We start from the raw sequence: 12,746 nt of genomic DNA, 5'->3' as shown, positions 1-12,746 counted from the left end.
TTTTCCCTGAGCTATAGTATGGCTTTTTTTTGGCATACTAAACTTTGGCCTGAAACACTCAAAATATTGACTTTTTAGACCATTTCTTCAACAGGCTATACTATAAACAGCCTCAACATGCTGTTCTATGACTTTTTCAGTATTTGGAGACATCACTTTTGTGACCATTTTTCCCTGAGCTATAGTATGGCGTTTTTCTCCATACTAAACTTTGGCCTAAAACTCTCAAAATATTGACTTTTTAGACCATTTTTTCAACAGACTATAGTATTAACAGCATCGACATGCTGTTCCATGACTTTTATCAGTATTTGGAGGGGTCACTTTTTTGACCATTTTTCCCTGAGGTATAGTATGGCGTTTTTCTCCATACTAAACTTTGGCCTAGAACACTCAAAATATTGACTTTTTAGACCATTTCTTCAACAGGCTATACTATAAACAGCATCAACATGTTGTTCTATGACTTTTTTCAGTATTTGGAGGGGTCACTTTTTTGACCATTTTTCCCTGAGCTATAGCGTGTCGTTTTTCTCCATACTCAACCTTGGCCTAAAACACTCAAAATATTGACTTTTTAGACCATTTCTTCAAAAGGCTATACTATAAACAGCCTCAACATGCTGTTCCATGACTTTTTTCAGCGATTTGAAGGATCACTTTTTTGACCATTTTTCCCTGAGCTATAGTATGGCTTTTCTATCCATACTAAACTTTGGCCTGAAACACTCAAAATATTGAATTTTTAGACCACTTTTTCAACAGACTATACTATAAACAGCATCAACATGCTGTTCTATGACTTTTTTCAGCGATTTGAAGGATCACTTTTTTGACCATTTTTCCTTGAGCTATAGTATGTCGTTTTTCTCCATACTAAACTTTGGCCTAAAACACTCAAAATATTGAATTTTTTGACCACTTTTTCAATAAACTATGCTATAAACAGCATCAACATGCTGTTCCATGACTTTTTTCAGCGTTTTGAAGGATCACTTTTTTGACCATCTTTCCCTGGGCAATAGTATGGCTTTTAATCCATACTAAACTTTGGCCTAAAACTCTCAAAATATTGACTTTTTAGACCATTTTTTCAACAGACTATAGTATAAACAGCATCAACATGCTGTTCCATGACTTTTTTCAGCGTTTCGAATGTTCACTTTTTTGACCATCTTTCCCTGGGCTATAGTATGGCGTTTTTCTCCATATTAAACTTTGGCCTAAAACACTCAAAATATTGAATTTTTAGACCATTTTTTCAACAGGCTTTAATATTAAAACCCCGAGCATGCTGTTCTATGACTTTTTTCAGTTTCACTTTTTCAACAGACTATACTATAAACAGCATCAACATGCTGTTCCATGACTTTTTTCAGCGATTTGAAGGATCACTTTTTTGACCATTTTTCCTTGAGCTATAGTATGTCGTTTTTCTCCATACTAAACTTTGGCCTAAAACTCCCAAAATATTGACTTTTTAGACCATTTCTTCAACAGACTATAGTATAAACCGCATCAACATGCTGTTCCATGACTTTTTTCAGCAATTTGAAGGATCACTTTTTTGACCATCTTTCCCTGAGCTATAGCATGGCGTTTTTCTCCATACTAAACTTTGGCCTGAAACACTCAAAATATTGACTTTTTAGACCATTTCTTCAACAGGCTATACTTTTAAAGAGCCTAACCATGCTGTTCGATGACTTTTTTCAGCGATTTGAAGGATCACTTTTTAGACCATTTCTTCAACAGGCTATATTATAAACAGCCTCAACATGCTGTTCAATGACTTTTTTCAGCGATTTGAAGGATCACTTTTTTGACCATTTTTCCCTGATCTAAAGCATGGCGTTTTTCTCCATACTAAACTTTGGCCTGAAACACTCAAAATATTGAATTTTTTGACCATTTCTTCAACAGGCTATACTATAAACAGCCTCAACATGCTGTTCTATGACTTTTTTCAGTGTTTCGAAGGATCACTTTTTTGACCATTTTTCCCTGAGCTATAGTATGGCGTTTTTCTCCATACTAAACGTTGGCCTAAAACACTCAAAACATTGTCTTTTTAGATCATTTTTTCAACAGGCTGTAATATTAAAACCCCGAGCATGCTTTTCTATGGCTTTTTTCAGCGTTTCGAAGGATCACTTTTTTGACCATTTTTCCCTGAGCTATAGTATGGCGTTTTTTTCCATACTAAACGTTGGCCTAAAACACTCAAAATATTGACTTTTTAGATCATTTTTTTCAACAGGCTGTAATATTAAAACCCCGAGCATGCTTTTCTATGACTTTTTTCAGTGTTTTAAAGAGGTCACTTTTTTGACCATTTTCCCCTGATCTATAGTATGGCTTTTCTATCCATACTACACTTTGGCCTAAAACTCTCAAAATATTGACTTTTTAGACCATTTCTTCAACAGGCTGTAATATTAAAACCCCGAGCATGCTTTTCTATGGCTTTTTTCAGCGTTTCGAAGGATCACTTTTTTGACCATTTTTCCCTGAGCTATAGTATGGCGTTTTTCTCCATACTAAACTTTGGCCTGAGACACTCAAAATATTGACTTTTTAGACCATTTCTTCAAAAGGGTATACTATACACAACCTCAACATGCTGTTCTATGACTTTTTTCAGTATTTAGAGAGATCACTTTTATGACCATTTTTCCATGAGCTATAGTATGGCGTTTTTCTCCATACTAAACTTTGGCCTAAAACTAGTGCTGGGCCGTTAACGGTGTTAACGTGCTGCGTTAACGCGGGATTCTTGTCGCGCGATAATTTCCTTATCGCGCGATAAACTATTCACTAAGTTGGGTGTATACAGTGAGCAAGGCACCAATTTCACTTTGTTGTTTAAGCGCGGATGTATACCTGGTCGAATTACGCGGAGGGGGCGTGAAGAAGGCGGAAGCTGGTCTGCCTGAGTGACTGGAGTGATTGGCTCAAGCCGTGTCACAAAGCTACTGACTGTTAATGGTCTTCTTCATGACCTCTAATGTAGGCCCACAGTTCAGTTAGGGTCATGTTATCAGAGGCTGCGCCCTCTGCTGTTCATTCCAGTTAGCAGGAAAAAGCTTTTTCCACATGGAGACAGAACCTGTGTTCCTAAATGTCTGTGTTTAACAAAATAAAAAAAAGTTAAACACCAAAGTAAATCTTATGGAACATTATTTTTCTTTACCAAATATTATAGTAGAACAGCTTTCTCAAGCATTTTGTGATGCATTTTCATCATTTAGATAGATAGATATTATTTTGAATGTCTTTGGCAAAATTCAAATCTATAATTTTAATCTAGATTAATCTAGATTAACTACAGGATTGCAGTGAGATTAATCTAGATTAAAAAAATTAATCTATGCCCAGCACTACCTAAAACACTCAAAATATTGAAGTTTTAGACCACTTTTTCAACAGACTATACTATAAACAACATCAACATGCTGTTCCATGACTTTTTTCAGCGATTTGAAGGATCACTTTTTTGACCATTTTTCCCTGATCTAAAGCATGGCGTTTTTCTACATACTAAACTTTGGCCTGAAACACTCAAAATATTGACTTTTTAGACCATTTTTTCAACAGGCTGTAATATTAAAACCCCGAGCATGCTTTTCTATGGCTTTTTTCAGCGTTTCGAAGGATCACTTTTTTGACCCTTTTTTCCCTGAGCTATGGTATGGCGTTTGTCTCCATACTAAACTTTGGCCTAAAACACTCAAAATATTGACTTTTTAGACCATTTTTTCAACAGGCTGTAATATTAAAACCCCGAGCATGCTTTTCTATGACTTTTTTCAGTGTTTTGAAGAGGTCACTTTTTTGACCATTTTCCCCTGAGCTATAGTATGGCTTTACTATCCATACTACACTTTGGCCTAAAACTCTCAACATATTGACTTTTTAGACCATTTCTTCAATAGGCTATATTGTAAATAGCCTAATCATGCTGTTCCATGACTTTTTTCAGCAATTTGAAGGATCACTTTTTTGACCATTTTTCCCTGAGCTATAGTATGGCATTTTTCTCCATACTAAACTTTGGCCTGAGACACTCAAAATATTGACTTTTTAGACCATTTCTTAAAAAGGGTATGCTATAAACAACCTCAACATGCTGTTCTATGACTTTTTTCAGTATTTAGAGAGATCACTTTTATGACCATTTTTCCATGAGCTATAGTATGGCGTTTTTCTCCATACTAAACTTTGGCCTAAAACTCTCAAAATATTGACTTTTTAGACCATTTTTTCAACAGACTATAGTATAAACAGCATCAACATGCTGTTCCATGACTTTTTTTCAGTGTTTCGAAGGATCACTTTTTTGACCATTTTTCCCTGAGCGTATAGTATGGCGTTTTTCTCCATACTAAACTTTGGCCTAAAACTCTCAAAATATTGAATTTTTAGACCACTTTTTCAACAGACTATACTATAAACAGCATCAACATGCTGTTCCATGACTTTTTTCAGTGTTTTGAAGAATCACTTTTTTGACCATTTTTCCCTGAGCTATAGTATGGATTTTCTATCCATACTACACTTTGGCCTAAAACATTGAAAATATTGACTTTTTAGACCATTTCTTCAATAGGCTATATTGTAAAGAGCCTAACCATGCTGTTCCATGACTTTTTTCAGCAATTTGAAGGATCACTTTTTTGACCATTTTTCCCTGAGCTATAGTATGGCGTTTTTCTCCATACTAAACTTTGGCCTGAAACTCTCAAAATATTGACTTTTTATACCATTTTTTCAACAGGCTGTAATATTAAAAGCCTGAGCATGCTGTTCCATGACTTTTTTCAGTGTTTCGAAGGATCACTTTTTTGACCATTTTTCCCTGAGCTATAGTATGGCTTTACTATCCATACTACACTTTGGCCTAAAACTCTCAACATATTGACTTTTTAGACCATTTCTTCAATAGGCTATATTGTAAATAGCCTAACCATGCTGTTCCATGAGTTTTTTCAGCGATTTGAAGGATCACTTTTTTGACCATTTTCCCCTGAGCTATAGTATGGCGTTTTTCTCCATACTAAACTTTGGCCTAAAACTCTTAAAATATTGACTTTTTAGACCATTTCTTCAACAGGCTATACTATAAACAGCATCAACATGCTGTTCCATGACTTTTTGCAGCGATTTGAAGGATCACTTTTTTGACCATTTTTCCCTGAGCTATAGTATGGCGTTTTTCTCCATACTAAACTTTGGCCTGAAACACTCAAAATATTGACTTTTTAGACCATTTCATAAACAGGCTATACTATAAACAGCTAAAACATGCTTTTCTATGACTTTTTTCAGTATTTGGAGGGGTGACTTTTTTGACTATTTTTCCCCTGAGCTATAGTATGGCTTTTCTATCCATACTAAACTTTCGTGTAAAATGCTCAAAATATTGAGTTTTTTTGACTATTTTTTTCAACAGACAACACCATAAACAGCATTAACATGGTATTCTATGATTTTTTTCAGTGTTTCGAAGGATCACTTTTTTGACCTTTTTTCCCCTAAGCTATAGTATGGCTTTTTTGGGCATACTAAACTTTGGCCTAAAACACTAAAAATATTGACTTTTTAGACCATTTTTTCAACAGACAACACCATAAACAGCCTCAACATGCTGTTCTATGACTTTTTTCAGAGTTTTGAAGGATCACTTTTTTTTGACCATTTTTCCCTGAGCTATAGTATGGCTTTTCTTGGCATACTAAACTTTTGCCTGAAACACTCAAAATTTTGACTTTTTAGACCATTTCTTTAACAGGTTACATTATAAACAGCCTCAACATGCTTTTCTATCACTTTATTCAGTATTTGGAGAGATCACTTTTTTGACCATTTTTCCCTGACCCATAGTATGGCTTTTTTTGGCATACTAAGTTTTGGCCTAAAACGCTCAAAATATTGACTTTTTAGACCATTTTTTCAACAGGCTTTACTATAAACAGTGTCAACATGTTGTTCTATGATGTTTTTCAGTACTTGGGGAGATCACTTTTTTGACCATTTTTCCCTGAGCTATAGTATGGCTTTTCTATCCATACTACACTTTGGCCTAAAACACTAAAAATATTGACTTTTTAGACCACTTTTTCAACAAACTATACTATAAACAGCATCACCATGCTGTTCCATGACTTTTTTCAGCATTTTGAAGGATCACTTTTTTGACCATTTTTCCCTGGGCAATAGTATGGCTTTTGTATGCATACTACACTTTGGCCGAAAACTCTCAAAATATTGACTTTTTAGACCATTTCTTCAACAGGCTATACTATAAACAGCCGAAACATGCTGTTCTATGACTCTTTTTAGTATTTGGAGATATCACTTTTTTGACCATTTTTCCCTGAGCTATAGTATGTTTTTTTTTCCCTATAATACATTTGGGCCTTAAATGCTCAAAATATTGACTTTTTAGACCATTTCTTCAACAGGCTATACTATAAACAGCATCAACATGCTGTTCTATGACTTTTTTCAGTATTTGGAGAGATCACTTTTTTGACCATTTTTCCCTGAGCTCTAGTAAGGCTTTTAATCCATACTAAACTTTGGCCTAAAACACTCAAAATATTGACTTTTTAGACCATTTCTTCAACAGGCTATACTATAAACAGCCTACACATGCTGTTCTATGACTCTTTTCAGTATTTGGAGATATCACTTTTTTGACCATTTTTCCCTGAGCTATAGTATGGCTTTTTTTCCATACTACACTTGGGCCTTAAATGCTCAAAATATTGACTTTTTAGACCATTTCTTCAACAGACTATACTATAAACAGCGTCAACATGCTGTTCCACGACTTTTTTCAGCGTTTCGAAGGATCACTTTTTGACCATTTTTCCCTGAGCTATAGTATGGCGTTTTTCTCCATAAAACACTAACCTGGCCTAAAACACTCAAAATATTGACTTTTTAGACCATATTGACTTTTTAGACATTTTCTTCAACAGGCTATATTGTAAACAGGCGAAACATTCTGTTCTATGACTTTTTTCAGTATTTGGAGAGATCACTTTTTTGACCATTTTTCCCTGAGCTATAGTATGGCTTTTTTTGGCATACTAAACTTTGGCCTGAAACACTCAAAATATTGACTTTTTAGACCATTTTTTCAACAGACTACGCTATAAACAGCATCAACGTGCTGTTCCATGACTTTTTTCAGTGTTTCGAAGGATCACTTTTTTGACCATTTTCCCCTGAGCTATAGTATGGCGTTTTTCTCCATACTAAACTTTGACCTGAAACACTCAAAATATTGACTTTTTAGACCATTTCTTCAACAGGCTATACTATAAACAGACTAAACATGCTGTTCAATGATTTTTTTCAGCATTTGGAGAGATCACTTTTTTGACACTTTTTATGGCTTTTTATCCATACTAAACTTTCGTGTAAAATGCTCAAAATATTGAGTTTTGTTGACCATTTTTTTCAACAGACAACACCATAAACAGCATTAACATGGTGTTCTATGATTTTTTTCAGTGTTTCGAAGGATCACTTTTTTGACCTTTTTTCCCCTAAGCTATAGTATGGCTTTTTTGGGCATACTAAACTTTGGCCTAAAACACTAAAAATATTGACTTTTTAGACCATTTTTTCAACAGACAACACCATAAACAGCCTCAACATGCTGTTCTATGACTTTTTTCAGAGTTTTGAAGGATCACTTTTTTTTGACCATTTTTCCCTGAGCTATAGTATGGCTTTTCTTGGCATACTAAACATTTGCCTGAAACACTCAAAATTTTGACTTTTTAGACCATTTCTTTAACAGGTTACATTATAAACAGCCTCAACATGCTTTTCTATCACTTTATTCAGTATTTGGAGAGATCACTTTTTTGACCATTTTTCCCTGACCTATAGTATGGCTTTTTTTCCATACTACACTTGGGCCTTAAATGCTCAAAATATTGACTTTTGGAACGTTTCTTCAACAGGCTACAGTATAAACCACATCAACATGCTGTTCTATGACTTTTTTCAGCATTTCAAAGGATCACTTTTTTGACCATTTTTTTTTCATGTAGTATGCCACTTTTCAGTATACTGTACTCAGGATGTCAGACATCCAGAGGGAGCTCAGAGTAGAGCCACTGCTCTTTCACGTAAAAAGGGGTCCATTGTGGTGGTTCGGGCATCTGCTTAGGATGCCTCCTGGGCACCTCTGTTAGAGATGTTTCAGGCACACCCAACTGGCAGGAGCCCCAGGACAGACCCAGAAAATGCTAGAGAGATCACATATCTCATCTGCCTTGCGGAACCCCAGGAGGATCTGGATTTTTAAAAAAAAATTTTAAAAAATCACAGTGTAGTATTTAAAAGCATAGCCATTTAAAAAATCATCCAAATGTCATAATGTAGTATGCTGTTCCAAAAATCCTCAAAACATTATATTATAGTGTACCGTTCCAAAAATCGTAAAGACATCATAACGTAAATTATTGTTTAAAAAAAAAACATGAAATGTCATAGTATAGTATGACATTCTAAAATTATCAGATCATCATAGTATAGCAGGTTCTTGAAAACAAAACCATGAAAAAATCATAGTACCTTATGTCATTCAAAAAATCATTTAAATTTATTGTATATCATGTTGTTCAAAAAAACATTAAAAAGGTCATAGTATCGTATGCCATTCCAATACTCATAAATAGTCACAGTAAGGTATGTCATTCTAAGAAGTAAAAATACATCACAAAATGGTATATTATTCAAAAAATCATGAAAAACATCACAATATATTTTCCATTCATTTACTGTTAAAAAAGTTCTTTCCAATGTAGAAAAAAGGCTGTAGTACAATAAGTTGAAAAACTCTAACATAAACTTGTATGAAAAAGTAGTAATACCAGACATAAAAAATAAGAAAAGAATCATTCTAACACACAATGCTTCGAAAACAAAACAATATATCTTAACATTGTTTTACTATCACCATTGGTCGATAATGTTGTATTTGCATTCTTACTTAAAGGCACATTTTCTTGTGAGTGCATGCAAATAATATTTACAGTTTTGACTCAGTTTGGAAAGAATTTGCCCTCCCCTCATACGTGGTGGAAGTTACACTTTTTTGACGAGTTTTTTAAACATAAATCCTTCCTTTGACTATGACCTGTATTTGCAGCAAGAACTTGTGGAGATTTATTTAAATATTCAAATTGTATCTGTTAAACCATAAAAAATGTCATTAAAACTGTCACAACAAGGAAATGTAAACATAGGATGGGTAAAAAGAGCCGCTGCTACCTTAGTGGCAGCTAAAGGGGATCCGAAGAAGAAAGAAGAAACTTTTGTCTGTGCCCAGACCTTTGAATCCACCCACTTCATGAAAGGTCAAGTTGAGTGATTGAGGATGGAAATGGAGTATAACGAGTTGACAATTCTGTCCTTTACTTGACAAGGTGAAGATCCAAAAGAGATTTATATTACCAGTTGCGTTGACTGCTGGAATGAGTGCACTGTTTTTAGTTGAAGCTGATGTCAAAACTCTTGCTGAGCAGGATGAGCCTCAATTCTGCTTCTCAGAGGGAAATTATCAGCACCCCCAACCCCCCAGGCTCATTTGGAAACACTCCTGTCACAGATGTAGAAAACCACAAACTCCACCTGTTGTGTATGACTTCAGTTTTGTGCGGCATACTTTCATCTTTTGTGTTTTTTTATCCTCCCAGGGCTCTCTTCTCCAGGCACTTTTGAAGTAGGGGCGTTTTTTTCGGCATTTGCTGTCATACCAGCGTGTCCCATCTTTGTTCTAGTTGCCTGAGAAACGCAAAATGTAAATACTATAAGTCCATTGTGTGTATTGGAAAATTACTGGGAAATTAAAGAACCAGAAAAACAGGAATGTAAAGAAATCTATTTGACACATTCAGCTTAGCTTGACCGTTCCCTATATAGTACCCCTGGAATGAGTCCTTTCAACGAGGCAACCAGGGCGATGATAACCTCTGAGGTGGCCTACTGAAAAACATCATCCCTGGGGCATTCTTTAGCAGGCCCCAGCTGGAGTGGGGCCAGTGCTTTTAAGTTTTAAACATCGCTGGAGGCTGACTGATTGACACCAGCCGCTCATTCAATTCAGAGAATAAAAACACAGTGAGACATTTCCAGTTTCACCACGACAAAACAGGTTCAGCCACAGAAATTCCAAACTCATGTTACCAATGGCTACATCGGCACAGTTGCTCTGAGCAAATAGCTTATATCTATAAAGATAATTAGACACTTTGTTTTAAACTGTTCCCTCACTCACTATTCTCTATGTAGTTTGTATTAAATAGTGTATTATACAGGAAATAATGAACAAGATTTCCAACACTAAATAAAAATACACAACCACATTGCATTGTGGTATATGGGAGTTCAATGTAGGGTACATCATATGCACACTCAGATTTGCTGTGCATTGTGGGTATTTTATAGTGCACTATAAAGTGGGTGCAATTAACTGCTGAGAATTCGAACACCACTACAAAATAGCAAACATACTATATAGTACACTATATCCGTGATAGGGAACGATTTCAAACACAGCTAAAGTCTTATTGTACACACTGAATAAGCCTTTAAACCAAGGCTGTACTTTCTGAAGAACAACACATTGTAATCTTAAAAATGACACATAAAAATCACAAGCAGTGAGACACCATTTTTCAATACACTTTTGGGTTTTGCTGCTACATCCATACTTAATATGTCCACTAGCTTATGCTAATGTAGCTAATGTTAACAATCTTTTGCAAAACATTGTCAGTGATTTTATAAATCATGCACATTTTACATTATTACTGACCATTGTCTGTTATATTATGTAGTGTTTATTATTATTATTATTATTGTTATTGTTATTGTTATTATTATTATTATTATTATTATTATTATTATTATTATTATTATGTTCTTCCATTTATTGAGATTAATTTCTCAATTTATGCAGATTAATATAAAATGTGCAAATGCATTGATATATTGATATAACTGGCAAAATATAAGACTAGACATGATAGTCACAATAATAATATAAATTATCAACTTTTTAGTTTAATTTTTATATAATACAATTAATGGCAATCCATGGTTGTCTTAAGGGAACAAAGTTGTTTTAAAAAGTAGAAAAATGTTGTTCAAGTTAGCATCGGCTGGCATGTTGATGGACCCCAGGGTTTGGTAGTGTTTTGTCTTATTAAATACGACTCGGATTAAATAGAACACGGATGCCTGTCACAAATTAACAGTGTCACTTCATCATCACTGTCAGCAGCTCACTAAAAGATTTGCTATCAGACTGCAGTGGTAAAATCATCCAATAGAAACTTGGGGTGGTCTTACAGTTTTGGTTTCTCTTCCACTCTCAGGGGTACATCCCTACACTTTTCCTGTGTCTTTTTCAGATCGGCCCACAGTTTAACTAACTGGTCAGGGCTTCGTTTGTGGACCAGTAGGATTGTGTGGTACGAACACGGCTTTTCCTCTTCCTTCTTAGGAAAGCCAAATGTGAGAAAGGCAGGCTGATGGATGGGGTCAGCGTTAAGCCGAATCATGCACATCCCCACATACACGTCGTCGATGGGGAACAGGTTAACCCTTTTAGATATGTTGTGTAGGCGTTTTGCCAACAGGCCTGAATACACAACACCCCCACCTCCTGCATATGAAGGATAGAGGCCCTTATAGAAGCTGTCGGGGATGAAGTACTTGGACTGGTTTACCCTGTTTGGTACAGCTGCAGCTATGACATCCCCCACCATGAATTCTTTCATTGTCTTGTGTGCTTGTGGTTTCTTTAGCTGGTCCTGGAGGTAGGATATCATTTTTGGTGTGTTGACAAAGACATCATCGTCCCCCTTAAATACAAAGCGAATGCTGCTGCACGAGTGCGAGAACCAGCTCCAGAAGAGCACATCTTTCAAGGTGAGGTTGAAAAATGTGTCCCTGAAGTCCCACTTCAAAATGTCTCCATACTGTTGACTCTCCATCTGCACTAAGTAAGATAAGGCCACATCCAACTCTTCAGTAGTTTCTTTGGCTAGCAGGAACACCCTGCGGACATACCCCCCACTTTCTTTTCCTTCGCTGCTGTTGCTCTTCTGTCCTGCTACCCATCCCGTCTGGCCCCAGGTCTGTCGAATGGCCTGCCGGCGCTTAAAATTTATCTTTGTTGACTTGATGGCGAGGAGAAGCAGAGGGGGCTCCTTCTCATCCTTTACCCCAGCTCCACATACTCCATCTGGTTGTATGAGGGTTGGGTAGTATCTCTTTTGCATGTAGTTTATAAAGTCTTGCATTTGCTGTGGTAGCTGGTCAAAGTTTTGGCTTGTGCTGTTCAAGTCTGTAACTGAAGAGAAACCCAGCCTCAGTGCAGACTCATGAAGAGAACTATTTTCATATCGCCTTTTGTAGTTGTTGGGCCGCAGGATGGGGTTGAAATAGCGGTCAACTGTCAGCTGAAGGCGGTTCCAATAGGCATCCTGCAGGTGGAGTTTCCAGAAAGTTTTTGGAAGTGGGGCAAAGCTGTTGTTTATCAAAAGTCCTGAGGCCACAAAGTAAGCACTGTCCATGCTCGGCTGCACTGATGTGGTGATGTGCATGTCCATACACACCATGACAGAAATGTAGACAAACAGGAGAACCAGGGAGATGCATGGCGTGCACACGCAGATTAACACTCGGCGCCAGCGACAGTAGCACCGTGCCAT

At 36.2% G+C, this 12,746-nt stretch overlaps 1 protein-coding gene across 1 annotated transcript; it reads right to left on the bottom strand.

The window, feature by feature from the left end:
* Positions 1-10,958: 10,958 nt before the first annotated feature.
* On the bottom strand, positions 10,959-12,746 carry LOC121947663 (N-acetyllactosaminide beta-1,3-N-acetylglucosaminyltransferase 2). The gene has a single exon (XM_042492741.2). It carries the CDS (start codon positions 12,744-12,746, stop codon positions 11,376-11,378), a length of 1,371 nt encoding a protein of 456 aa, XP_042348675.2. The 3' UTR covers positions 10,959-11,375.

Source organism: Plectropomus leopardus, chromosome 8, assembly GCF_026936395.1.
Source record: "Plectropomus leopardus strain MGB_pleo_1.0 chromosome 8, ASM2693639v1, whole genome shotgun sequence".
NCBI lineage: Eukaryota > Metazoa > Chordata > Actinopteri > Perciformes > Serranidae > Plectropomus > Plectropomus leopardus.
Note: the sequence above shows the minus strand (reverse complement) of the source record. Positions and strands in the feature narration are given on the sequence as shown.

Coding starts and splice junctions, on each gene's coding strand:
- LOC121947663 (XM_042492741.2), bottom strand. CDS start 12,746: ATGGCACGGTGCTACTGTCGCTGGCGCCGAGTGTTAATCTGCGTGTGC.